This window comes from Pangasianodon hypophthalmus, chromosome 11, assembly GCF_027358585.1.
Source record: "Pangasianodon hypophthalmus isolate fPanHyp1 chromosome 11, fPanHyp1.pri, whole genome shotgun sequence".
Classification (NCBI taxonomy): Eukaryota; Metazoa; Chordata; class Actinopteri; order Siluriformes; family Pangasiidae; genus Pangasianodon; species Pangasianodon hypophthalmus.
In genome coordinates, this window is record NC_069720.1 from 4,120,966 (window position 1) to 4,134,461 (window position 13,496).

Below are 13,496 nucleotides of genomic sequence, written 5' to 3' on the forward strand. Positions count from 1 at the left end.
TGTTAAGAAATTGTCATTTGTTTTCCACGCACACATAATATTTTCTCTTCTTGTATTTTTTGTTGCCTTTTTTTGCTGAAAGGGGCATGAAATTCTGTTGCCCTATGGCTGATTTATAGCTCTAATTCACATGGTGTCAGAAAAACTCTATGAAACTCTCTATTATAGATTTTCTTAGTGGTGATGCTTGGCACCAAGAGGCTCAGATGGAGCCACGTCCTGGCACCCTGGAGGAGATGTAGGAAGTGTTAAAAGAGGAAACGTGACACACTCCCTCTCCCACCTTCCATATGCGCTCTGCAGTGACATCACTGACATCACTCTCAGTCTAGGGGTTTAATCATAGTCTTCATGTGCTTTGTGTAAAAAGATAATGGCAGTCTTGCTTTCACACACACACACACCTTAACACCTTAACACCTCCCTAACCATCCAGACTTATGCCAAACCACACCCTCATCTGCTACAGTGTAGTTATAGGGTGCACCAGAAGTAATAGCGCCCTCAAAGATATAGCAATAAAGTGCACATGCAGAACGTCCTATTAAGGCGCAAAACAAAACAAAGACTCTTTGCTCTACAAAAACTTTCTTTGCGTTTTGTAAAGACGCTAAAACACTGTTAATCTGAGCAATGTTGACCAATAACTGATATCTGTAGACCAACAAACTGACTGCCAGTTTGTTCTGTCCTAACTAAAATGTTTTTAGAAGCACCTACAAAAATGTAGTGCTCAGTTCATTAAAAAACGTCGGTTTAGAAATTCTAGCGATCCATTTTAGAGCTTTAAATGATCAGTCTTGGCACCAGAATACATTTCTTACTGCTCTGGACTTCTAACCAATTGTGTTTAATTTTGAGAAGATGGAAATTTTGAAACATGTTTGAATTTTTGATGAGATTGTAAGCAGCACAGCTATTTTAATGCAGTGGAACATTTCTGCTGCTTATTCCTGCACTTTATGCATTTAATGAGGTCACGTCCTTCAGAAGAGCCTTACATATGACTTAAAATAAAATATGCCTTGGGCTTTTCTTAATTCTTAAATTTTAATATACTATTCAAAAGAATATTTGAAACTATTGCCTTTCTGGACCTTTTTTTTTCTTCAAAGTGCTGTTTGTTTGCAGCTCCATCGATCCATGTGCAAGTCATGGTTATTTCTGAGAAAATAAAAAACTTTCCCTGGTCACAGTCTGACTCATCCCCGTGGGATGAGAGGACGAATTAGGGGACAGTCTGGGCCTTATGAAGCTCGTGACACATGCTGAGCGTGTGTATGGTTTTGCGTTAACAAAGCAGATAAACTGACTTGACCTTTAAACTTGGTCTGCTTTTTGAGTCCCGAATACACTTGTAATTAGATAATGGTACTGTCCTGTTGTACGATAACTGAGTGATTATGGAGATAACTGTAAACCAGTGGCTTTTTGAGCCATTCATTTCATGTCTTTGTTAATGTGTATAGCTGTGTCTATTCCTAGCTCTAAAAGTTAGCCGTGATACGGAATTAGTCATTTGGTTTATCTGATTAAAAAGTCTATTTGTAGGGAATAAGGTATAAGGGCCATGAAAACATGTTGACGAACACGGCATGAATCTTAGACGTGAGAGTCGGCTTGGTTGCTATGTATGGGTGTAATAATACACTCCGGTCACTATTCGATTCAGTTCACGATGCTGGCTTCATGACTCACAATTAAATTCGATTCTCAGGATATTTTTTACAAAATTTGAATGAAAAACAATTATGACTGAAAAGACTCCTTTTTTATTTCTGAATCATAAACAATGCAATCAGCATTTTTGTCAGTATAAAGCTATATAAATCAAAAATTGCTATGAACAGAGGTTTAATATAGTAAACAAATGTAATACAGGTTCACCATATCTTATAAATAAATAAATACATACATACATACATACATACATTTCTAAATTCTCCCAAAAATTTGACTGAATAAACAGCCTCTGACCTGGGGAAAATGATCGACTGAAACATAATGAGCTCTGTAGCAGTACCTGGGGCATCATTTTAACTGGAAACAGAGCTCCAAAGTCGGCTAAACCTGCCAAATTTCCTTGACCTCTTTATCGGGCACTGTAGTACGCAGCAGTGCGGGGCTGGTGTGATTTCAAAGCTACTGAAGAGCTCTTTAAGGGTTATAACGTGCTTGTGTAACTGTAAACCCTGTAATGCGTGTCAGTTGTTGTGATCTAAAGCTATTTATATAATTTAACTCTATGGGTTGTGCGGATTGGGACCTCTGGTGTTCAAACATTGCACTTGCATTAGATGCATTATTAATAGAATGCTCATAAAACACTGTGAATCGCACATTTCTATGATGCACATCACAGTTTTGCATTGTGTCACGTTGCATTGTTACACCCCTATTGCTGTGTATTGGTCAATATTCGGAGCTTTGGCATTTGTGTCTTATTGAAAATGGAAAATGGGACCAGGATGTCTCTGTCTATTAGATATCAGATTTCATTTTTGGATGCAATATCAATATTTCAGTAAATTCACTAAGGGATAAAATGTTAATGCTTGTACAAACAAGCTGAAGTGTACTTTTAAAAGAGGTTTTTAAAAATTCTTTTAACATTTAAGTCATTTTTAATGATTTTATTGAGACAACTTTTGGCTCCTCTGGTGCTTGTAGTTGGTCCACCTGATAGGGTGATAGCTACTATAAGATACACTTTATGGCCTAATGTTTGTGGACACCTGATCATCACACCCATATGTGACCCTTCCCCAAACTGTTTGTATGCTGTAGCATTAGACTTTCCCTTCACTGGAAGTACGAGGCCCAAACCTGTTCCAGCATGACAATGCCCCTGTGCACAAAGCAAGGATTATGGAGACACGGTTTGCCAAGTTTGCACAGAGCTCTGACCTCAACCCGACTGCTCTTTGGGAAGAACTGGAACAGTGAATGTGGCCCTAGTGGAAAGCCTTCCCAGAAGAGTGGAAGTTATTAACAGTAATGGAGGACTAAATCTGGAACGGGATGTTCAAAACGCACTCATAAGTGTTACGGTCAGGTGTCCACAAACTTTTTGCCATATAGTGTACATACATGTCTTATTGTGCGGCAATTGTTTAATTATTTGTTTAATGTATTAACAATTTAATATAAACCGAAATATCTCTCCATAATTGGTATGTTTCCATTCCACATAGTTTTGCTCTTAGTCATGATGTTCCGTACTGACCCTGTTGTCATCTTATCAGTATCGAGAGGGGCTTTGACTATGTTTAGACTTGTCTGCTACCTCTCTATAGGGCTTGTCTAATTCCACACATTCCTGGCCTACATTCTAATCTCGGCCCAGAAACTTGGTCAGCTGTGAGTTTCTTCCTACAAATATACATTTCACACTTTAGTCCCAAAGCAAACTAAACTTCAGTCTCACCCAACACCTAAAAAAAAACTTCTGGATTGGCTGGCAAATTTCAAACCGCAGCAGCAGCCTTGGTAAGAAATACCACAAAAGCAAAAGAAGTGAATATTTTGTTGCGTTGCGTTGTTATATGCATTGCACGTCACTTTAATTTTGGGTCTCTGGACCTATAGACATATACTGAGAGAATCGGATAGCTTTTGCAGTTTTTCCACTGACACGGTGCTGGTTCTGCTGGTCACTGGCTCCGGCACTAGTACCATATTGATGGAAAGGGTGTATAAAAGGACGCACACACACACACAGACGATATGTCTGATATGTGGGATATAGATTATGATAGATCTGAATGCTGAGATGTGTATGTCTTTTGGGTTTGGTCACGTTCTTCCTGCACATGTGCTGTGCATGGCTCTGGTCACTTATTAGTTACAGATATTCATCAGCAAGTTCATCAGAGGTAGAAGCAACGGTTCATAGTTGTATTTGGTTTCCAGAAGCAAGCTCTTTCTTTTCTGTGTATCTTCTATGTTCCACATGAATGAACAGACGCAGTCATGCCTCACACATGTCGCAAAGATCATAAAAACCCATTTTGGTCTGATTTTATTTACTTATTATAAGCATCTGATCCTTCTCTGTAGCATTATAGCATCCTGATAGCCTGTGTTATTAATTGTGTTGTTTTATCTGTTGTGTAGCTTTATGCCAGTATATACAAGCTTCTAAATTCAAAGAGGGTGCCCAAGGAAAGTTGGCGATTGCACGTGAAGGTAATCCTCCCCCCTTCCCCCAAACTTTCTTTCTCCCTCGCTTCCATCTAAGACGATGCTGCTGTTCCTGTCCCGAATGATTCTGCTTGTGCCCTCTAACCTTTTACGTTCAACCTCACGCACACACACAAGATTTCTGCACTGCGGTGAAAGGAATTACGTGACGATCACTCTTCTCCTTTATCACATTCATCTGGCTGCCCCCTTTATCGCCTACAAAAACAACAGCTCGACAAGATGATCTGTCTGACTCTCACTCTCACTGCTGATCTGTTAGACTTTCACTGCTGGTCTTCACTTTCTGTCATACTGATTTGGTGCCAGAGGCGTCAGAGGCTCTGGCGTCTGCTTGGTCCTTGTGTGTGAACTGTACTGCTCCTTCACTCTGAATGAGGTTGTTGTGCCATGTCACTTCTGCTTCACTTTGCATTCGACAGATCCATTGATCATGTTCTTTTGTCAATTCATTAAGTCAGGGTGCTTCTGTTCTGCTTTCTTTTTCAACAGTAAATCTAAAAGAGCTCTCAGTCTGGCCAAAATGTCTAAAGCAATAGATATTTTGTGACTGGAGATCTGTCTTTTTACAGAATTCTGTTCCAACCCTAACCAGCAGAGATGTGATGAATTAGGGTTTAAACTGAATTCTGTAAGATCTCCAGGATCAGGATGGTGCTCTAGACGGTAGATGCATGAATACACATTTTAGACAATGTTCAGAATTAACTGTTTTTTAACCTTTTCTATCACTTTTTAATGTTAAATCTAGAATGGCCAAGAATGCAGTGAAGTAACCGCTTCAACGTAACACATTTTGTGCATTACTACTTATGGAGATGCATTTCCTGTGCTTAGGTGTCTTGTGCTTCTGCACTTCCGCTTCCTCTAATCCTGTCTCTCTGTCACTTTTCTCTGTCCATCTCATTGCTACCAGGTGAGAATTTTGAGCAGAGTCCACTGCGGAGAACATTTAAATCCAAAGTTCTAGCTCATTACCCCGAGAATGTGGAGTGGAGTCCGTTCGACCAGGATGCAGTGGGCATGGTGAGCAAATCAGTTAATCTGTATATGATATCATAACCATAACACCATAAAAATCAATGCAGCGTAATATTGAAACACAATTGTCTGTGTCCCGCAGCTCTGCATGCCCAAGGGCCTGTCTTTCCGCACTCAGGCAGACTTACGCGAGCCCCAGTTCCACTCGTTCATCATCACACGTGAGGACGGCTCACGCACCTACGGCTTTGCGCTCACCTTCTTTGAGGAAGTGACCAGCAAGCAGATCTGCAGTGCCATGCAGACGCTCTACCACATGCACAATGCCGAGCAGCAACATGATACCCAGCCACGCCTGCAGCGCTTCGACTCTTATGACATCGGTCGCGACACGCTGTTTGTGTCCAAATGCATCTGCCTGATGGCACCCATGGCCTTCGCACAGGCGAGTCGCAAAATCCTCCAGCAGCTGCACCAGGCCGTGACGTCTGCACAGCCTCCACCGCTGCCACTCGACAGCTACGTGTACAACATCCTGTATGAGGTGCCGCTGCCACCTGCTGGCCGTTCGCTCAAATTCTCAGGCGTCTATGGGCCTGTGGTGTGTCAGCGCCCCAGCTCTGCTGAGCTGCCACTCTTCGACTTCCCCATACGAGACGTTATCGAGTTGCTCGGCGTCGAAAACGTGCTGCAGCTGTTCACCTGCGCTCTGCTCGAGATCCAGATCCTGCTCTACTCACAACGTGAGTCCAATTTTTAGCCCAGCACTCAGTAACTAGTCAATCCTGATCTCATATACATGCAGTCTGAGAGTTTGGGATTAGGAAATCATGCAGATTTAAACCTTTAAACAGCACAGCAGATGCAGTGAAAGAGGACTGACACACATATCAGGCAGGGTTTTGTCAGGAAAGTAATATTTATAAGTAATATTCTCCATCTTCTCAGCAAGAAATGAAAACCCAGGAGTGTGTGTCGCTTTCCCATCACATAACTTTACAAGTGAAAGTAAGACAAGTTGTCTGGAGCCACAAGTAGTAAAATACTAATTCAAGGTAGGCGTTTCTCGTTTGACATTAAAATGTGTATGGCATTGCAGCATTTCTCTCTCAGAGAGTAAACTAGTAATCATGAGACGCTGTGAGTTTGTTATAATGGCAGTGACAGAGATGTTTGAGTGCAAACCTTACAAGACTACATTTAAACAAACAAAAACATTTGTGCTTTTCCTGGGTCTGAATCTCAAATATCTTTACACTAGGTAGGGTGTTCAGCTCCATTATTTTACATTTTATGTAGGGCACAAACAAAGTGAGCAGGAAGCCATTTTGGATTTGCTCTAACTAGAAGAAAGCAGATTTTAACAGGATCACAGATGAGAAATCCAGCTAAATATCGATATGAAAACAATACTGTGGCAAAATTTATCTGAAGTATTAAGTTGCTGTTTAAAATTGTGTTGGCTCATAAATCTGGTCTGTGGATCAAGCTAATAAAGTGGATAGTGTACACTCACTATCCACTTTATTAGGAACACCTGTACAATTGCACATGCACTCATCAAATCAGCCAATCAGCTCTTGACCTGTTTCTGCATGATTTTATGCATTGTGCTGCTGCCACATGATTGGCTGATTAGATAACTGCATAAATAAGCATGTGTACAGGTATTCCTAAAAAAGTGGCTGGTGAGTGTATATATAGCCGGTTATAAGCACAGGCTTAAAACACAGCATTAGTTTAATATGCATGTTACACGTTATTACAGAGTCCCCATTTAACTGTCTTACATTCTGAACTATTGCTTACAGGCTGTTGCCGGCTAAGTGGTATTTATAGCAGTTAAATCCAGGTTAACACTGAATTAGGTTAAAGTTTACTCACTGAAACCTATGATTATGTAAATGATAGCAAGGTCAGATCCTATAATGTCAGAGCATATGAATAATGATTCTACTAGATAGCAGAGACAGAGTGATGTCAGACTCCAGTGAAAGAACTGAAACACATTACTAAGCTTTCTGTTGAATTTTGGGCTTGGAGTAAGTATGATTTTGTGGACTAAACATACAGATCATAATTGGTAAACAGAACAAGACCAAATTACCCGTACCAACATGGTTTATGTAACATATTAACTAGCTGCGTAAGTGTTTCATGCAAGCACCAGTCTCTCCTCATGGCCCCCTTTTAGCTCAGTGTGTGGGGGCTGAGGTAAGGTGAAGTAAACGTTGTGACATAACAGTGTACTTCAAAGAGCACTTTCTCTGTTCACTTATGCCTACACCTACAATGCTCACTATCAAGTAAACACAGCACTTTACTGGGATGTAAAATAGGGATGGAACTGAATACAAATACATTATTCAATAGATAATGTGTTTTAAACAGTTACAAATTCACATAGAAATAGGAGGTGCATTAAACACAATTAAATACCTAAACACTACTTTACTTTGCTCCAAACTAAAGCCATATTTGTACCATATTTCTACGGGCCCAAAATTCACAGAAGAAATATGCTTTTATTTATAGAGCCACTACTCCTTATAGCCCATGCAGACCATGCATTTTGCACACTGGAGCATATCTCTGCTGTTCAATGTAAATCATACCAGACACTCATACAGGCATTGTGATGAAATGCTGCTTAATGGATCCTATTAAAAAAATTTTTCCTATCATATGACAGCTACCGACCGGGGAGGGTGAAGGCTAGCATGTGCCACAGGGCGGCATAACACACTCGGAGGAAAGGCTATTTGCCTTCTTCCGCATATGCGAGCTCACAGATACCCAAGACTGGCTAATGTTGCTGTAACTGACAGGGCTGAGAGAGTATGTCATCCCTCCCAACCATCTCTTCCACCAATTTTGCTCCCTTGACTCCTGAACACGGATGGCTGTGACATTGCCTGGATTTGATAGGGCGCCACTCGGGAGCGTAAAGGACCCCATTTTGATGAATCCCAGCTTCATAATATATTTTGATTTCTTTTCATTGTTTTGGTGGGTACAGTGGTAGGATTCATATTTAATTAAAAAAAAAAAACTTCTGGTTTAGGCCTTGTACAGATACTGATATTTAGAGCACTAAACAGATATGAATAGTGCCACTGCAGTACACCCATGCTATAAATTCACACATAACACATTTAAAGGCTCTTCTACCATGGCATTTTGGATTCTCAGTAGTTGAACATTACTTTGTATTGTAATATTTCTTTGTATGATATGACCTGAGTAAGCTTTTGTTTGGCTCAGCTGTCAGATGTCATATTTCTTCTGCTGACATTTATAAAAAGAGAAATCCTCAATGGTTTGTTTTTCACAGAACGGAAAAGCGCTAGGTTAAAAAGTTCAGAATTGAGCAGCAGATGTAGGGATCATATTTATTACAGAAACAAGGAAGAACAAACATTCGACAGGGGGCCTGCTCGGGTGCATCAGTGGGGTGTTGCTTAGCAACCTCCCCCCAGTCGAGTAGGATGGTGGTGATGCAGCAGAAATATGATTGGCTAGAAATGACATCATCCCTTTTTTTCTCCAGAAGGTGCAGCAGAATGTGGAAGGGTGTGAGATTTCGAATGAAAAGCATGTAATTAGATGGAGACACAAACACACACACACAGATGAAGGGATGCTGCCTACAAAAAAGGAGATGACTGCTACTGTGGGTCTATAAATAGAAGACTAATTTATAGCTTGGATGGGCAAACGACACTTCTGTTTATATTAATGTTTTACTCATCGTCTGTTGTTTTGTGTTTGGCCTGCAGTGAGATCACTGCTATTTATCTCAGATTTTAGGCATTCAGGTGAATTTATTTACTGTTTCGAGCGTGGTAGAGGACCTCGTTTACCCCGAGCACATGATGATGAAGTGATGAATGATCTCATTAAAGCGCAACATTTCCCCAACTCACTACAGATGTGTGTGACTGAATAGGCCTATTGTTGGTCCTCAGGGTCACAATACACTGGATAGATTAGTATTCCTGTCTCTTAGACACTAGCCATTTCCTGGGGGAATAAATACTCTAAAGGGAGTGCAAGTCAGCCAGGGAGTAAGAACAAACTGAAATAGATGTTTGGAAAATATACGTCTATCCCGATCCCGCCTTTCTTATCTTTTCTGGCAACATGTAATTGAGTTCCTTATTTGGAATAGTCTATAGGTTTGGTTTCTCATTTAAGATTCTGTATAAATAGAACATAATCCTCCACTTCAACCGTGATATTTTAAAACATAAGTGTTCTCATGGGGATTACGAATGTATTGTACACCAGGAATGGGTTAGAAATACAAAGCTTGAAAGCTGAGTGGAAATTCAGAAGGTCATTAACCACCACTCAGCTATGCAAACCTTCTTTGTTATTTGAAGGCCTGCAGTTTTCAGAGGAAGTCTCATAGAAACATAGATTTATTTTTACACAGCTGAAAACCCAAATACGGGCTTAAACTGCACAGAATTTATTGTTTTAGACAAAATAAGGAGTTAAAGGAATAGTGTCCATTATTTTAATCCAATCTCTACCCACCGTGTCTGGAGCATATGTGCAATTACCACGGTTATCAGTATTGATGTGTTTCCTTGTAGTGAGAAAGGAAGGAAAACCTGTTTACTTTAAACTCACTTATAATTGAATTCTAAGGGTAGTTGTTGGGACAGTTAATAAACATAACTCAATATATAAAGCAAATTAAAATCTACAACCAATACATTATACTCTAACAGTAAGGGTGGTGATAGAAAAAGAGAAATAAGACAAAAGAGAAAGTCGTACCAAGGCTATTAGAGTTTTATTCAGTTTTATCCAGCTACCAGTACCACACTACAGATGCAGTGGATACTAGACTAGGTGGATAAACTCATTCATTTAATTGTCTTCTTCACAGCAGCTTCAAATAATAACTGTCCTTACTTTTATACAATAATGCCACTCATTTTAGCCAGATGTGCTCTTACTTTGTCTCTTTCTTCACACGTCGAGCAGATTACCAGCGGCTGATGACCGTGGCCGAGAGCATCACGGCTTTAATGTTCCCATTCCAGTGGCAGCACGTCTACGTGCCCATCCTGCCCGCCTCGCTGCTGCACTTCCTTGATGCGCCCGTGCCTTACCTCATGGGCCTACACTCCAACGGCCAGGACGACCGCACCAAGCTGGAACTGCCTCAGGAGGTCAGACTGAGTTATGGATTTAGACACTCTGGCTTTAATACCATAGCGTTTTCTTTATGTATGGAAATTTAAAGCAGAAGCGGTAGTAGTGGATAGATATCGCACTTTTATCAGCAATTAGGGCTGATTTTCTTTTCCTTCTCTTTGAAAACATGCTCATCAGCAGTAAACCCATTTTTCTAAGTCTGAACTTCTGACGTATCTTCCAAGAAGTTCACATTCTATCCTTCTTAACATTGCAGATTTTAGACCGTAAGTTTTAACGATCTAATTAGCAGAAAAATACACTGATTAGATAATGTCATCTCTCCAGACACATTTTGGGCCTAATTTGTCCTTATTGCATGTCTCAATCCATAAAAATGTACTGGTTGCATTTAGTTTGGCACAAGGAAAAGTTATGTTTTTTCTTCCTGTTTTTGTTTCAACTTTCTGAATGTAACACTTCTTTAGAATGTAAACAGTTAACTCATTTTCCTAACCAGGCCTTCTGACTCGGTAGACAGGAGATTTAAAATAATCTTTCTCAAAAATAGATGTTACAGAAAAGAAGAATGCAATTAATTTCCAAGTAGTGAATCCAACATTTAGTTAAACACTCTTCTATTAGATATAAATAATTTGTGTGTGCCAGTTTCGCTCTTAAACCTTTGGAGTGTGTCCAGCAATAGAGGATGCCAATATTTATAGGCATAGTAAACTTCTAAATGATTGCTTTATTAAGTCTTCTAACAGTTTCATCAGTCAGCACTTTGCATTTCATTATTAATCTATTGGCGTTATGCAAAAAACTTCTTGACTCACAGTTTTGATTTGTGAAGACTGTTTACCGAATTTAAAGAAAACAACAGCTTGTCATTGTGCTTTTGTGAATATGTGAATAAATTCCATTTATTTGTTGGAGATGTTAAAAATTATCCTGTCTATACACAATATGTACTAATGCTAATCAAGTAAGTGCATCATGCAGCAGCCTAGTTGACTAGAACGCTTCAGTTTGCTTGACATCATAAAAGTGATATCTCCTTTTTCTAACCCTCAGGCCAATCTGTGCTTCGTCGACATTGACAACCACTTCATTGAGCTGCCTGAAGATTTGCCACAGTTTCCCAACAAGCTGGAGTTCATCCAGGAGATCTCAGAAGTTCTGATGGCATTTGGTGTGTCCCCAGAAGGAAACGTGCACTGCAGTGAAGGCTCGAGTAAGCTAAAGGGCTTCCGTGCGGCAGACATGGCTTCGGACAAACGCAATGGGAACCTGGCTGGCTCTCCGCTGAACTCCTACATGCTGAGGGAGAACGAGACCATTGCACGGCTGCAGGCCCTGGTCAAGAGAACCGGAGTCAGCCTGGAGAAGGTGAGTCTACTGAAGACTAAAGAGACATTTGACTTATAAATACACTATATGGCCAAAGGTTTGTGGATACCTGACCATCACACCCATGTGAGCTTGTTGAACATCCCATTCCAAATTTAGTCCCCCCTTCGCTTTTATAATAACCTCCATTCTTCTGGGAAGACTTTCCACTAGATTTTGGAGTGTGGCTCTGGTGATATGTCCATTTGGCTACAAGTGCATTAGTGAGGTCAATCACTGATGTCGGTCAAGGTGGCCTGATGTGCAGTCAGCGTTTCTGTTCATCCCAAATGTGTTCAGTGGGATTGAGGTCGGGGCTATGTAGAGAACACTCGAGTTCTTCTGCTCCACCCGTGGCAAACCATGCCTTCATGGAGCTCGCTTTGTGCGCAGGGGCACTGTCATGCAGGAACAGGTTTGGACTTCTTAGTTCCAGTGAAGGGAAACTGTAATGCTACAGCATACAAAGACATTCTATACAATTGTGTGCTTCCAGTTATGTGGCAACAGTTTGGGGAAGGGTTAGATATGGGTGTGATGGTCAGGTGTCCACAAACTTTTGGCCTTGTAGTGTACGTCTACACCCTTGAGTAACAGAACACTTGTGATATGTTAAAATTGCAGAAAAGTAAATCATTTTCTTTGCCAACAGTTGACTGCATTGGGGCATCAGGGGTGGACAAATTATAAATTAATTAACTAGCCTATCAGACACGTAGCTCCAATGTGCTGCCCAGTCCCATGATTCTGTTGCCTGGAAACCTAACTTATTCAATAAAAAGTGGTAGCTAATGTATTGTAATATCATACAGTAAGCTAGTTAGCTGGTTAAGTGTATTAATACAGACTAATGAAAATGTAGCCTCTTGTTTGCTCAACAAAAAGCTATGAGATGTGGTTCTGTCCTCGCATTGTACATAAAATATATTGGCTTTGCTTTGGGGGACAGTTGCTACCTTGCTACTGTGTCTGTCCCTTTTATCTTGTGCTGCACTGATTTCAGCATCTGGCTTGTCCTTGACCTTGGCCTTGACTCACATTCAAAAAATGTTTCGGCTACCACCTGGGAATATTTGCTTCTAATTTACATGCATAATTTTCATAAATATACTTTTACTGGGTATATCCTTCTGAATGATAATAATCATACAAAATTCAAAGATTCTTATATTCTTCCTATAATAATAAGTGAATAAATGATTAAATAAAATACAGCTGCATATTAGTTTAAACAGAATTAAAGTCAGATAATCCTTTTAGTTATTTTAGTTAACTTTTATCGCCCTTATTGCCCACTATGCATGAGGCAAGATTTTTGCTTTATTAGTATATATGAAATGTATTAAATGTGTTAAATACAGTAAATGTATTACTGCAGTGTGAATTTACCATTAGGGATGGGTGATTAGAGTAGAATCGCATGTTACTGCATCACTTATTAATATATATAATAACTTTGATAATGGTGGGTTTGTGATTTCTACCACTGTAACAAAAAAAAAAAACCCACCACCACACCCCCCGAATATGCTTCACATCCTTTAGTTAGTACGTAGATAATTGATGAGGCTTAGCAAGTCTTTTTGTTCATTAATATCATGCTGAAACCAAGGAAAAGAATTGTTCCAGCACACTGAAAACAGTCTGATCAGCAATCTGGAGAGACTCTCTCAGTCCCTGTTCTTGCATGCTTAGACATTGCTCATGTACAGGAAACCAGTTTGTGGCTGCTTGTGTTTCCATTTTATGGACCCAGTTTTCTACTCAGT

General features: G+C 40.1%; 1 protein-coding gene across 2 annotated transcripts in view; it reads left to right on the forward strand.

The window, feature by feature from the left end:
- dennd5a (DENN/MADD domain containing 5A) overlaps positions 1-13,496 on the forward strand; it is a 48,220-nt gene that overhangs the window by 20,760 nt on the left and 13,964 nt on the right. Inside the window, exons 2-6 of one of the 2 annotated variants that reach the window (XM_026930853.3) lie at positions 4,117-4,188; positions 5,120-5,229; positions 5,327-5,927; positions 10,183-10,370; positions 11,413-11,727. In XM_026930853.3, coding sequence (XP_026786654.2) covers positions 4,117-4,188; positions 5,120-5,229; positions 5,327-5,927; positions 10,183-10,370; positions 11,413-11,727 — 1,286 coding nt within the window. The remainder of the gene's footprint in view (positions 1-4,116; positions 4,189-5,119; positions 5,230-5,326; positions 5,928-10,182; positions 10,371-11,412; positions 11,728-13,496) is intronic. The other variant, XM_053237953.1, reaches the window with a different exon arrangement.